At 46.9% G+C, this 15,812-nt stretch overlaps 1 protein-coding gene across 1 annotated transcript in view; it reads left to right on the plus strand.

Annotated features, from left to right (window-relative positions):
* The first annotated feature begins 7,424 nt into the window (after positions 1-7,424).
* LOC115900049 (transmembrane protein 132C-like) overlaps positions 7,425-15,812 on the plus strand; it is a 40,273-nt gene continuing 31,885 nt past the window's right edge. The window contains exons 1-2 of the mRNA XM_030939701.1: positions 7,425-7,493; positions 13,263-13,448. Of these exons, the coding sequence (XP_030795561.1) occupies positions 7,425-7,493; positions 13,263-13,448 (255 nt within the window). The remainder of the gene's footprint in view (positions 7,494-13,262; positions 13,449-15,812) is intronic.

Consider the following 15,812-nt stretch of genomic DNA (forward strand, 5'->3'; position numbering starts at 1 on the left):
ACCAATGCAGTTAGCACCCTTCTCCACAGTCCAGAAGCCACATGCCTGGACCCTTGCAGGTCATTTCGACAAGGATGACTCTCCTGTGTGTTCTGACCTCTGTATTCTTAGGGTTTTCAGGTACCCCAAGGCTGGCCCTGGCCGCTGTGTGCAGAGTAAACTCTCTTGAAATAGGATCTAGCCACATAACTAGATAATGAGAGAACCCCTATCCCATCCTCGTCTGCACATCAAAGGGATTTCTTGTTGGCTGTGGGGCGGGGTCGGTGCCAGGAGCAGAGCTGCGCAGACCACCTGCAAGGAAGCTTTCCCGATCCTCCGGGATGGGAAGCGGGACACGTCAGCCCCACAACATCCCATTGATCTGTGTTTAAAAAATCGGAAGAGACTCAGGACCCAACAAAGAACTCCTGTGCTAATAAAGGGTCAGCGATGAGGGTCACTCATTAAGATGCAACTCGCAAGGCAGCTGATAAGCTATAATTAATGAGACACCGTCCAAGAACATTTGCAGCTCGGAACACAGAGTTCTCCTAGCCACAAGGAGCAGGATTCACAGAAGACAGAGGACGATGCCTCCACGTGCCTGTAAGTGGAGCGTGCTCCGGGAAACAGGGGCCCGGAACAGGAGGCCTCCCTGGTGGCCAGCATGGCCACGCTTCCCAGCCCCTGACCCAGGCAAAGCCCTGCTGGAGCCCCCCTTGCTGTCTGGAATGACCAGAGAAGTGGATTTCATAGCATGGAGAAAAGTGCTTGGGCCACTTTGGAGGAAGGAGATTCATAAATCCACGGGATTATTCTAACTTTGTCAGTTCACCAGAGTTAAAGAAAGATAATTCACCTTGGGGAAAAGTCTACGTAATGACCTACTTTTAAAAAGGACCTTTCATAATGCCGCTCCTAGGTGTCAACCCAAGAGAAATGAAACCTACATCTACACAGAGACTTGTACCTAAATGTTTGCAGCAGCATTACTCATAATAGCCAAAAAGTGGGAAGAACCCAAATGTCCATCAATTGAGAAAGGAATGCACAAAATGTGGTCTATCCATACAATAGAATATTATCAGACCATTAAAAGGAAGGAAGGACCAGTCCATGCTGCCACATGGACAAACCTTGAAACTATGATGAAAGAAGCCAGGCACAAAGGGCCACATATTGTATGATTCCCTTTAAATAAAATATCCAGAATAGGTAAGTCCATAGAGACAGAAAGCAGATTAGTGGTTGCCAGGGGCTGGGAGGAGAGGGGGGTGGGAGTGCCTGCTAATGGGATTAGAGTCTCCTTTTGGCACGAGGGAGATGTTTTGAAACCAGATAAAGTGAGAGTGTACTGGTTAGTGTGCTTTAAATGTGTGCATCGTATGGTGTTTGAACTATATTTCAATAAAGCTATTTTTTAAAAAGGAGATTTCCTGAGATATTTAGTGTATGCATTTGCTTTTTCTAAGTTGAGTTCCAATATTTGAGGGATATTAGTGTCAGATATTGCAGTGGGTCAGGGCATGAGCTTTAGGGTTCCATTGGCCTGGGCTCCATCCCCGGCTCCCCTCCCTGCCTCCCTACTTAGTAGCTACCAATTCTGGAGCTAGTTCATTACACTTCCTGCAAATCTTCCATTTCCTCACCTGTGAAGTGGGGGAGAGTTGAAGTGCCGGCTCATTGGGTTGTTGAGACTAGATAAATCAGTGCATGCAGAGATGCCTGGAACAGCACCTGGTACTTGAAAAGAGCTCAGAATCATGGTGGGGTGCAAGGTGGCCCATGTTAGGGTTGATATTTTTACAACTACAATGGTGCTGACTGGATCAATTCACCATCAGCTCAGAGGGGCTGACATAGGAAGGGGAGAGCACACTGGAGGGCTTGGCTGTCCAGAGGCCGGAAGGGCGGGAATCCAAGTCCTCTGTGCCTCAGTTTCCCCCCCTGTGGAGGGCTTGGCTGTCTGGAGGCCGGAAGGTCAGGAATCCAAGTCCTCTGTGCCTCAGTTTCCCCTCCTGTGGAGGGCTTGGCTGTCCGGAGGCCAGAAAGGTGGGAATCCAAGTCCTCTGTGCCTCAGTTTCCCCTCCTGTGGTGACAGCAGCCCTTTCTGCTCTGTTGTGTTGAATATCAAATGTGGCAATGATTTATGTGAAAATTCTTTGCAAAGAATAAAGAGACATTGTTGCAGGTTGAATTTGTTCCCCTAAAAGATATGCTGAAGTCCTAAGCCTCAGGACCTATGAATCTGACCTTCTTTGGAAATAGGGTCTTTGCAGATACCAATGGGTTAAGATGAGGTCATTAGGTGGCTGCTAATCCAATGACTGGTGTCCCTGTAGGAGGGAGATTTGGACAGAGCCACAGGGAGAGCGCTACGCGGTGGCAGAGGCAGAGATTGCAGTGTCACATACACAGACAGGGAATCACAGGGTTGCAGACAAACCCCTTGCTAGGAAGAGGCAGGCAAGGATCCTGCCCTAGAGCCTCAGAGGGAGCACAGCCCTGCTGACAACTTGATTTCAAAGTTCTGGCCTCCAGAACGGTGAGAGAATAAATTTCAGTTGTTGTGTGCCATCCCGTTTGCTGTACTTCATTACAGCAGCCTTAGAAAACTAACAGAGGCATGCACATAAATTACTATTATTCTCATGACTATGTGTACAATAGTGCATTGCTTCCTGCCTAACAACATGGTAGGTGCCCAGTAACTCTGGGCTGCTCTGATGATTGATGGCTCCCGCAGGATCTCTGAACTAACTAGTAAGCTCTTGTCACTCAGCGCCACACGCACCCTGCTGTACTCTGCTATGGAGTGCTGGGCTGAGATGCTGCCTGCTTTTAGACACGGATCTTAATTGGTACACTATTCCACTGTGCTAAGATTTCTAGAAGGAATTGCAAAGTCAAGACAAACGGAGATGACAGAGAAGGCGTAACTGAGAACAGCCTCCGCATGGATGGGCCTGCCAGTGTATTGATGAAGAAAGCCTTTTCTCTTGCTCCCTGTAAATGTTCAGAAGAGAGAGCTTCTGTGAGAAGCCTCCTGTCTCCTCTGTCCCCTGCCCTGCCACCTCAGGGTCTCACTGGTCCTACCGAATCTAAGGCAGTCGCAGAGGAAAAGAGGGGAATTGTTAGTGTCGCCATCAGCGATGCATTTTCCTATCGGCATCTCCTCCAGTATTTTTTTATCCATTCTACCAAAACATCATACAGAACGCTTGGGGTTCATTAGGAAATGGGAGCGGGGAGGCAGTGTGGTCAGATAACAGGTCCAGCCTGGTCTGCTCCATCAGGACTGCCCTTTGCAACACAGCGGTAACAAGGTTCTCTTTGCTCCCCTGATGAGAGAAATTGTTACACCGCACCCTGCAGCAGAGCTGGGGTCTGCACTTAGCCTGCTCAGAGGGAAAATTACCTTAGTGGGTGGAATTGTAAGAGGCCTCCCCTACAACGCCTCTCTCTCTCTATGTGTGTGTGTGTGCGTGCATGTAATGTATTCTTAATCACCTGATTATGTAAATCGCTGGTTTTACCTAACAGAGTCAGCTTGTTAATCAGATGGCTCTTCTCTGGGCTTTTCTGCCCTGAATCCAGAACCCACACTTCAAGCACCCTCACTAATCAGCACACCAGTGCGCGGCCCGTGCATCATTTTAACTAGTACGCCGTGAATTGGGAAAATGAAGCGCCCTTTTGGAGTAATTTTTCTATTGCTGCAAATTAGACCGAATTGTCAGTCTCTGCTTTCTCCTTCCTCCTGTAACAGCCCTGCTGTCAGCCTGGCTCCACAGGGGCTCCCGCCACCAGCAGCCACACAGAACAGTGGGATTACCACCACTCCCTGTCATTCCCAAACCGCAAGCCACCATCTAACATCCTTGCCAGGGACTTGACTTCTCATTGTTACAAAACTGGAATTTGTTGTAATGCATTCAAGTATAACCAGTAGTAGTCTTTGTCCACCATCTCAAGCATAAAAAGAAATATCTGCATAAGTAAGACCATGACCACTCATTAGTCATCAGAGATTTAGGCTTCTCCTATCTTACCATCTCACCATCAGTAAATGGCTGTTTGTTTTTGTTTTTTGAGACAGAGTCTCGCTCTGTCACTCAGGCTGGAGTGCAGTGGCAGGATCTCAGCTCACTGCAAGCTCCACCTCCCAGGCTCAAGTGATTCTCCCGCCTCACCCTCCATAGTAGCTGTGATTACAGGCATGTGCCACCGTGCCCAGCTAATTTTTATATTTTTAGTAGAGACAGGGTTTCACCATGTTGGCCAGGTTGGTCTGGAACTCCTGACCTCAAGTGATCTGTCCACCTCGGCCTCCCAAAGTGCTGGGATTACAGACATGAGCCGCTGTGCCCAGCCTACCAGATGGCTTTTATGTCCAAGTTTGCCTCATGATCCAAGGTGACTGCTGGTGTTCCAGCCATTATATCTATATTCCCAGTAGCAGGAAGGGAAAAAGAATAAAAGAAATGCCCCCACTTACTGAGTCTAGTTCTCATTAAGGAGATTTTGTAAAGTACTGCATATTTCTGTTTACTTTTGGGCTAGACCAGTTCTCAACCTTCAACAGCATCAGAATCACCTGAGGAATTGGTAAAGCACGGGTTAATGTACCCCACCCACCTTCAGAGTTGCTGATTCAATAGGTGTGGGGTAAAGGCCAAAACTTTGCATTTCTAACAAGTCCCCAGAGGATGCTCATTCTGCTGGCCCAGGCACCACACTTTGAGAACCACTGTGTTAGAACCCAGTCACATGGTCACAGCCAGCTGCAAGGGAGGCTGAGTTTAGTCTCTCCTCCCAACCCACCTCCCAAAGCATCATGGTTCAGTAGCTGAAGGAAAAAGGGGAGTAAATATTGAGAGGCAGCCTCTTTTGCCACAATATCTTGGGTCTCTATTTCCTCCAGATCTAATCAGCTTGTTTTCCTAGCCCCTGTCTTTTGGGGGCTACCTCTGGGATTTAAGGGTCTTTGTGTTGCACAGACACCAGGCAGGCATCTCCTCTTGCGTCTTCTGCAAACACGCTGCCTAGAAACCAGACACGTGTTTCCTTTCAGAGCCCAAAGACCACTCTTCCTCTCTCATTACCTCCCAAGAGAAAAAAATTGGTTCTTTCTGTTCTGGAAGGATGGGCGAAGGGAGAGTCCCCTGTCCCCCGTGATTTTGGCCAAACATTTTGTCATACCCGTGAACTTCCTCACCTCTCTGGAATTCAGGAGGCATTTTGTTTTCTGTCCTTCTCCTCCTTCCCCCATGATGCATACAGAACTGGTTTCCCTGCTTGAATAGGAGGAAGGGGGAGCCACAGAGGGAAAACGTATCTCAGTATTATCCTATCAAACAGATTTCATCATTGTCTGGTAGCTAGAAAAGCTCTTTTTCTTTACTTCAGGAAGGGTGTGGCTTTATCCCCAGGGCAGGTCAGTCCCAGACTCCACATTCACTGAGTGGTCAGTACCAGCCCACACCTTGCTCCAGACCCTGGGGTTCAGCTTCAAGGCACTGAAGCCTCCAGCAAAGCACCTTCCCAGTGCCTCCGGGTCCCCTCTGATGGTGCCTCCTTAGCGAATTGTAAGTGCAAACAAACAGCCACTCCTTTGACTTCCAAGTGATAATAAATTGATTCCCAAATTAGTTACAGTTGAATGCTTATCCTCTTGCAGCTGAGAAGCTGGGGTTGTTACTCACGCAACAGGTGGATTCTGTTGCTTGGCAGGTATAAATCTACTGACCACAACCAAGGAGGAGTTAGCAAGGAGATTTTATTACTTCTAATAAGTAAAGAAAACACCTGGGATAATTTCCAAAGCAGTCTCTCCTAGAGCTGGGGGCTGAGTTGGGTTTTATAAGCATTGGGATGTGATGAGATGTGATCAGATTGGATGTTGCAATGAGGTGATGCAGGGAGGTATGATCTGACTGGATCCTGCCATGGTGACACCAAGGCTCAATCTGATTGGATCCTGCCATGGGGTGATGCCAGGGCTCAATCTGATTGGGTCCTGCCGTGGGGTGATGCCAGGGCTCAATCTGATTGGGTCCTGCCGTGGGGTGATGCCAGGGCTCAATCTGATTGGATCCTGCCGTGGGGTGATGCCAGGGTTCAATCTGATTGGGTCCTGCCGTGGGGTGATGCCAGGGCTCAATCTGATTGGGTCCTGCCGTGGGGTGATGCCAGGGCTCAATCTGATTGGATCCTGGACCTTATTATGCAGTGCCCTCTTCTTAATTCAGTTCCCACACCTCAGTTTGAGCACTTAGGGTTCCTCTGTGTTTGCAACTGTGGTTCATCTAGGCACGCTCAGGCTATGTGACCTTCAACCTGGGGGTCCATGGCAAGTGAAAAGCAACTCACAACTTTGTTACATAATAATGGAACCTATTAGTCTGGTGCAGCTGCAGGGAGCTCGAAAGCAACGTGGTGAATCAGGACATTCAAATACAGTGTCACAGTTTTGTGGACTCTGTTTCCTGGGATGAAGATGGACAGGGTTGGGGTGGTGGAGTGGCCACCTCTGGACCAGGCACTGACCTGGGATTTTTTGTAGGTCCTCTTGCCTACAACCCTGGAGGAAAGTGGGATTATCCCCATTTCACAGATGAGGAAAGCAAAGCTCCAACAAGGCAGGAACAGGAACACAGCTCCCAAGGAGGCCACAAGGCAGGCACCTTTTTAGTTTGAACTCATGAAGCCACGATGGTCGCTGCCCTCTGAATGCTGACGGCTGGACCCTCTTTTCTGGGTTCCAATTTCAAAACTGGACCTTTGATCTCCCCAGAACCTGCCATGTGAGCTATCTCCCCAGAACCTGCCACTTGAGCGGTGTGCCTTCTGGCTGTCTCCAGCATCCTCCTAACCTGCTGGGATGTTTCCCTGACCGACTGTGCTTCAGCTGAGATAGAAGAAGAAATGATTTTTTTTTTCCTGTTCATATATGTTTCCTTTGGAGCAGGCAGTGTTGTAATGTTATCTGCTATGGTTAAGTCCAGAAAGGCCAGTTTTAGGGGCCTCTTGCTATTCAAGTGTTTATATTCACCTTCCTTGAGCTAAAAGCACATGCAGAGACCAGATACTGTCAGTAACATGAAAATCATCACAAATGGAAATGATCAACCACTTACAAAGTTCTCCCCAATTCAAATCTCCCTTCCTATTTAATGCAAACTAGCCTGACTAATACCACTAATATCATCTACCCTTCTGTCCACAGGAGGCCTACCCCCATTAACCGGCTTCCTGCCTAAAGGAATTATCATCCAAGAACTTACAAAAAACAATAACTTTATTACCCCACCATCATAATTATGAGCCCCTCTGGTTTAGCACAAGACTTCTCATAGGTCCAAACATGCAATGCAAATTATCAAGATGCAAATCTATGCTAAGTGGAGCAAAGGGTGCAGGCTTTTGTGGAGGAAGCCATCATGCTGATATTGAAGTCCCACTGGAAGCACGGTGGATCAGAGGCTGCAACCACTGAAGAGGAGAAAGCGGTAAGGACAGGAGTTAGCATCTGCAAAAGGAAGATGACTCCACGGCTCTACCAGAGAGAATGGCCGGAAACTCAAGGATTAAAAGAGGCCTTTGGAGGAAAGAGGGCCCCTCCTATTGGAAAAAATGATCTTGTTCGGGGATCAAAGAAGTTTTTCTATAAAGGGCTAGATAGTAGATATTTTCAGTTTTGCGGGACACGTAGTCTCTGTTACATATTGTTTTTCTTTTCTTTCTTTTTTTAAAGCCTTGAAAAGGTAAAAATCATTCCTGGCCAACAAGTTCACATAGAAACATGCCATGGGCAGGAATTAGCCCCTCCGTCTTATTCGTCAGTCTGCAAGATCTAATGGGATGTGAAAGACGTCTATGAAACCATCACAGACACCTGCTCTCCCCGCAGAAATTCAATCCATCTTTCTTTTCATTCTGAGAAGCAGCACATGGTTGCCATCTCTGTTCTCAGCATCTACTTTGAATTAGTGAATAGCAGATTTCCCTATTAGTTGCCTTCCTCAGGGAAAATGTGAAACTTTTGGTCTGCAGTCCCCTCCGCAAGCCCCCAGAGGAGACCAAGCAAGACACCCTGGGCTCTGTGGATGCCTGTACGTGTGGAGGGGGAGCATTCGCCCAGTTATTCCTCCCTCAGAGACAGGTGGTGGGGAAGAAAATCCATGGATTTGGGAGGCGTTCACAAGAGTGGACTGCTTCTCTGGCTGCAGATGGAAGGAAGGACACTTGGATTTAAGCATCCTTAAGTGTCCTTAAATTTAAGTGTCATTGGATAGATGATTGAAGACGGATTGGATAGATAGATTTAAGAGTCACTGATGTCAGAATGGGTCTGGAGAGAAATGAAAAATGTCCATGTCCCACTGTCCAGTGACTTCTCCAGTCCAGGGTGAGACAGGCCCTCAGGGCCACCCGTCCACTCCCACTCCCACACCCCCCACTGGTAGGCTTGTTTTCTAGAGGGTTGTCTTGTGCAAAGAGTAAGAACCAAGGGCTGAACCTCTCACTTGGGGTTCATATCTCAGCTCCACCCCGCTGCTGGCTTTGTGAGTTTGAGCGCATTAGTTGGCATTCTTGACTTTATCTCTTCGTGCTTCGAAGCAGGGTGAGAACAGTCTCCCTCCAAGAGTTCAGGGAGCTGGGACGCTTGAAGCACTTAAAGAGAATCTGGCACGTAACGCATGCTGCTGTCGCCACCAAAGGTCTGCTCCGCCTTAGAGAAAACACACTTGAGAGAGGTGGCAGGTGCAGTGGATAAAAGAAGTAAAAGCAAGATGGTGTCACTGTCCAGCTGCGTGGCCCTGGGCAACTCATTCCTCCTCATCCAGGTGCAAATCTATGCTAAGTGGAGCAAAGGGTGCAGGCTGAGGAACACCTTTCCTCTCTGATTCTGGTGCTCAAAAATGAGATGGCTTCTAACTTGCTTTAAAATAGCCAGTTCTATAGGAGAAGTTTCTCCCCAGAAATTAAATTTGGGATTGAGAATGTAGGGTCTGGGCACTACCAATGGGAGTTCCTGCAGGGTCTCCTTTGAGACGTGTGGTCGACTGGTTTACTCTGCATGGTTAGAAAAGCCCCTTAAATTCGCTTAGATCTACTTAGAAGGGCCAATTTTTCACAGTGAGGTGTAAGGTAGGCTCGTTCCTGCTTTCTCTGTGGGACTCCCACTCGTTGTTTGTGGTTCCCAGACACTTTTTGCAGTCACTTTCCCAGCATATAGTTCAAAGACGGGGATCAGCTTCCTCAAGGAAGAAAGCGGCTTGCCAAGCCCCATTTGCCCATGTGCCCATGACCTTGGAATCATGGACTGGCCCAAAGCCAGGCCTTAGAGCCCTCAGGTCTCTGCAGTCCACAAGCCCTGAACCTCCACGGCCACCATGAGCCAGGCACAGTTATTACAGTAATAGGGAAGTAAATGGTACCCTACCCACTGAATTACCTAAAATAAAGAGGCTGGTAAGAGAGTAGGTTTCACAGAGAAACAGGATGAGGAGATAAGTAGATAGATGAGTGGATGGATGGATGGATGGATGGATGGATGGATGGATGGATAGATAGATAGATAGATAGATAGATAGATAGATAGATAGAAGATAGTGAGAGATAGATAATAGATAGATGACAGATTAGATAACAGATTAGATAGATGATAGAAAATAGATTGGATAGATGATGGACGCATAAAGAGATAGATGATTGATAGACTAGATAGACAGACAGATATAGCTATGTGTCACGGGCAAACTGTCATGAAGGGCAGCCTGGATCTTTGGGGCACAAACTGAAGTGCTGTCCACAGGCCAGATTTCTTCCTGTTCAGGGAAGCCTCGGCTCTGCTTCTAAATGACTTTCAACCAATTGGATCAGGCCCACCCAGATTATGCAGGAAAACTTCCTTTATAAATAAAGTCAGCTGGTTATGAGCATTAGTCACATCTACAAAATCCCATCACAGCAACAGGTTCCAGTTAACGGACCAACTGGAACCATCACCTGGCCAATCACGGGGGTGTGCCAGGGTCTCAGGGAAGGACGGCCTCACATGCTGCCGCTCAGAGTGTGTGACGACAACCGCTTGGAAGCACCAACTAGCAGGATCAAAGAGGAAAATGTGTAGACTCTCAACCCATCAATTTCACTTCTAGGATGAGAAGGTGCTAAAAAACCTGGATACATATGCACATGGAGAGATTCAGTTATTTGCAAAGGCAAAGAATTTGAAACACTAAGTTTCCAGGGGTAAGAGAATACAGTAAAATACAGAAAAGGCACACGATGGAATTTAGTCAGTTTTGAGACAAATGAATTCAATCAGTATGTAAATATGGATCTAAATAGGAATAAATGCTCCAGCTACACAAACAGGGATAGATCACAAAACATAATGTTGAGTGTTTTGAAAAACCAAACAGAAGTTGATGAAAGTACAATATGATATAGTTATATAAACTGTAAAACGTGCTTTTGTATAAAACATAAAAGCAAAAGACAATACCATGTTTTCTCTACATGAATATGGATATTTGGTAAAAGTCTAAGAATCACAAACTGGAAAGATACATGTCAAATCCTGACAGTGACTGCCCCTAGGGACAGAAATTGAGGATCAGGACTGGAAAAATAGCAGAGGAGATTTTAAAGTTATCAGCCATGTTTTTTCTCTTTTGTAAAAGAAAAAAATCTGAAATGAATACAAAAAGTGCTAACATAAATATGTTTTAAATGTGTTTGGATGTCTGCTATGTGTTTGACTTGTTTTTATTTTATTTTCTATTCCTCCCCCTGCACAGCCCCAATTTTCAGAGAAAAAGAGAGATTGAAGTGGGTGAATTTGGCCTCCCTCCAGCCACCAATTGCCTCATACAAGACACTTCACATTTATGTTTAATAGCTGCCCTTTGAGTCAGCTTGGACTTTGTTCCAAACCCTGACAGGCAATCCATAAACATTATCTGATTTAATCTTCACAACAACCCTAATTATTCTGGGAGTTCACAGTCAAGGAATCTGATGCTTGGAGCATTTAAATAATAGCAAGAGAAAGGCAGAGCGAGGATATAAGGCAATTCTCTCTCAGGTCCTTGCTCTTGACCTGCCGAGAAGTTGTGGTCAAGAACATATGCTCCTGCCCATTCATGTATGGGCTGTGCCCCCAGACAAGTCACTCAGCTCCATGCCTCAGTTTCCCCATCCATAGACTAAGGATAACACAACTACCTGTTTCGTGACTTTGGGGTAGCAGTGAGAACATTAGCAACACCTAGCCCATGCCAAGAGCTCCTCAAATGTGACCTGGCTTTTTTTTTTTCCTTTTTATTAACTACTACCTCTTCTTGACTCCTGGCCACATGAATTGAGAGAGGTTGTTTTCTGCTCTCTGGGACATTTTAGCTTAAGCTCACCCTTTCTCCAGACCCTCATGAAATTTAAACCCCCAAAGTTGCTTTACTAGGCAAACGTCTGGTCTCTGAGCCATGAATGTGTCTGTTCTTAGTCCCATTTCCAGGGTCAGTCAGCTGTGGGTGGATAGATCTTTGGCTTTTCTGAGGCCATGCAGGACCCCAGAGTGGAAAGCCGGATCTGAGCCTGATGTGGCCTTTCCATGGCTCCAGCCCCATCCCACACTCTTTCCTTTCTTTTTATAGAGATATAATTCTCATGCCATAAAATGTACTGTTTAAAATATACAGGTCAGTGGTTCTTAGTATTTGCGAGGTTATGAACCATCATCCCTATCTAATTTCAAAACACTTTCATCACCACAAAAGGAAATCCCGTACCCATTACCAGTCACTTCCCTTCCCCATCCCCGCATCCCCTGGCCACCACTAATGCACGTTCTGTCTGTGGATTTGCCCGGCCTGGACATTTCATATGAGTAGAACCGTGTAATATGGGGCCTTTGTGTTGGGCTTGTTGCACTTCACACCACATGTTCATGATCCATCCATGTTGTCACGTGCATGCATTCCTTTTTGTGGCTGAATAGTCTTCCATTGTGTGGATGTAATACATTTCCTCACTCTTTTCTACTCTGCAGGAGAACCCTTGTGGGAAATTCGAAGTGGGGCGTTTTACACCCATTCCTGGGACAAATCCCTCAACTCCGTGGCCAGTTGAACTCCCCTAACGTATTTGAGTCCATTCACACTTCTGAGTCTTTTTAACACTTCCGTGTTAAGGAACATGGATTTACTTCTGGAATGACTTCATGAAATCACTTCTATGTATAGGTACATGTGCCCTACATGTATGCGTGTGTATATGTCTATGTGTGTGTGCTTGTGTTTGTGTGCAAGGGCCTACTCTGTAGGCCTGCCACATCGACATCATGCACACACAGGCACTCACACATACAGGCACACGCACCCACACACACGGAGGCACACAAGCACACACACGCACACAGCCACACACATGCAGGCACGCGCACCCGCAAGCACGCAGGAACTCACACAGGCGTGCACACACGCACACAGGAACTCACACAGGCGCACACACACACGCACTCACACAGGCGCACACACACACGCACAGGCACACGCACGCGCACAGGCACACACCCACACACAGGCACTCACACAGGCGCACACACACACACACCCGCACCCACACGCACGCATGCAGGCACTCACACAGGCGCACACACATGCACACAAGCACGCACGCAGGCACTCACAGGCACACACACATGTGCGCAGGCACACGCACCCACATGCACACACGCAGGCACTCACGCAGGCGCACACATATGCGCACAGGCACACGCACCCACACGCACACAGGCACTCACACAAGCACACACACGTGCTTGGGCACACGCACCCGCACGCACACACACAGGCACTCACACAGGCGCACACACATGCGCACAGGCACATGGACCCATACACAGAAGTAATTCCATGTTATTTATTTAAAAGTTAAAAATACAAATCACCTAGAAAGTGACCAGACTAATTTACATTTATGAGGGTAAATCAAACAACAAAAATGTGTTTTCTCAGAAGCCTCGGGCTTTTTTCAAATTTGAAATGACCATGATTTCAAGAATCCTGCTTTATTGATCATTTTCAGCAAAACAGAACTGTTCTCTGATTTATGATGGAAGCGGGTGGAGGACTTCAGAGCAGGGTAAAAGGAGAGAAGAAACATTTAAAAATACAAAAAGCTTCCAAGTCATAGTTATGCCTTCGTCGTGTTCCGAGGCCTTGAGACAGTGTTGATAAGCGGTTTCTAATACCTACTGGGGTTGGCAGGAATTGTACACCTGTGTGCTTTCAGGAAGCGGGCTGCCCTCTGTGATGCTGAACCTGTCAGAACCAGATGGGGCCAGAGGAAAGGCAGCTAGCAGTGTAAACCTCCTTCTGAGCAGTGCTAAGCAGCAGCATAAAGGGAAGTGTTCTCCACACCCAGCCAGCCGTGCACACGATGTGTTCTTCTTGGTCCAGTGGGGGTTTAGGTGGGTTTCAGAAGACAGAACAATTGTATACACGTAAATGTGTGCTAGGCATATTGCTGTGAATTTGCCTCAACTAAAAAGGTATTTGAGAGGTGCAACCAGATGCAAAGAACTCTGCAAGCCTGCCACATTAGTATCATACACACACAGGCACTCGCAATAAACACAGGCACTCACACATACACACAGGCACATGCACCCATATGCACACAGGCACTCATACATATACACACAAGAACACACACACATAAGCCCTCACACATACACAAACACAGGCACTCACACATACACAGGCACACCCATGTATAGGTACTCACACACACCAGTATAGGCACACACACATAGGTACAGGTACTCATATGCACACACACATACACAAACAGGCACACACACACACACACACAGGCACTCACACATACACAAATACAGACATACACACAGGCATATGCACCCATATGTACACAGACACTCATACACGTACACACAAGCATGCACACACAGGCACTCGCACATACACAGGCACACTCACAGGCACTCACACACACAAACACAGGCACACACACACATAAATAGGCACATGTACCCATGTGCACACACTCACACGTACACAAACACAGATGCGCACACATACGCAAACACAGGCACTCACACATACACAAATACAGGCACACACAGGCACATGTAGCCATATACACAGGCACTCACACACACACAGGCACACACACACACAGAGGCACAGGTACCCATATGCACACAGGCACTCACACATACACAAACGCAGGCACACAAATACAGGCACACACAGACACAGGCATGTGCAGCCATATGCACAAAGGCACTCACACATACTCAAACATAGGCACATACACACACACCCAGGCACATGTACCCATAAACACAGAGGCACACACATATACATACTGGCACACATACATTCACAGGCACTCATACACAAACACAGGCACACACATACATACATACAGGTACATGTACCCATAAACACCCAGGCACTCACACACACAGGCACACACACATTCACAGGCACTCATACACAAACACAGGCACACACACATTCACAGGCACTCATACACAAACACAGGCACACACACATTCACAGGCACTCATACACAAACACAGGCACACACACATTCACAGGCACTCATACACAAACACAGGCACACACATACATACATACAGGTACATGTACCCATAAACACCCAGGCACTCACACACACAGGCACACACACATTCACAGGCACTCATACACACACACAGGCACACACACATTCACAGGCACTCATACACAAACACAGGCACACACACATTTTTTTCTCTCTGCCTGCATGAGACACTGAATCTTGCACTTGGACTTCCCAGCCTCGAGAACTGTGAGAAACAATTTCTGCTGTTTAGAAGCTACCCAGTCTGTGATATTTTCTTATAGCAGCCTGAATGAACTAAGACAGTCTAGGATTCAACAGTCAAAAAGACAGATGACATAGCCCAACCCCCGCTAATTTGCAAAATGAAGAGACAAAGATTTCAAGAGATATGGTATGTGATCAGGATTGCACAGGAAGTCAATGGGAAAGCAAGGAGTGGAATCCAGGAGTCCAGACTCCAGGGCCCACCAAGTCATAGACACCAAACTACCAGTCAGAAGAGTGATTTTAAATACAGGGAACTTCCTCCATGTCACAGCCAGTTTATTCTGGAAGCCAAAGTTTCCTTTTATCATTTGTTATTTCTATGACTATTAATTCTCTGCTCCTGAAATTGATATTGGTCAGTGAAAAATATGTATGTCCGAGGCAGGTGGATCACAAGGTCAGGAGATCGAGACCATCCTGGCTAACACGGTGAAACCCCGTCTCTACTAAAAATACAAAAAATTAACTGGGCATGAGGGTGGGCGCCTGTAGTCCCAGCTACTCGGGAGGCTGAGGCAGGAGAATGGTGTGAACCTGGGAGGCAGAGTTAGCAGTGAGCTGAGATCACGCCACTGCACTCCAGCCTGGGCGACAGAGTGAGACTCCGTCTCAAAAATAAATAAATAAATACACTATATATATATATATACACACACACACACACACACATATATATCCAACCCATCTTAATTTTGGTGGAGTGCAATTTAGGGATAGGGAGTGTTAGGTAGAGTGTGTGCGCGTGTGTGTGTGTGTGTGTGTGTGTATAATTGCAACAACCGTTAGAAAACTAATCACAATCCATGAGGGTATGTACTGCTTTAATAAAGCCATTAGCCAAAGACCATTCTGAGAGAGAAAATGTAAAGATTGAACTCTGAGCACATTACCTGTAATGAACCTGAAAATAGACCTGG

The sequence above is a fragment of the Rhinopithecus roxellana genome, chromosome 10, assembly GCF_007565055.1.
Source record: "Rhinopithecus roxellana isolate Shanxi Qingling chromosome 10, ASM756505v1, whole genome shotgun sequence".
In the NCBI taxonomy this organism is placed as follows: Eukaryota; Metazoa; Chordata; class Mammalia; order Primates; family Cercopithecidae; genus Rhinopithecus; species Rhinopithecus roxellana.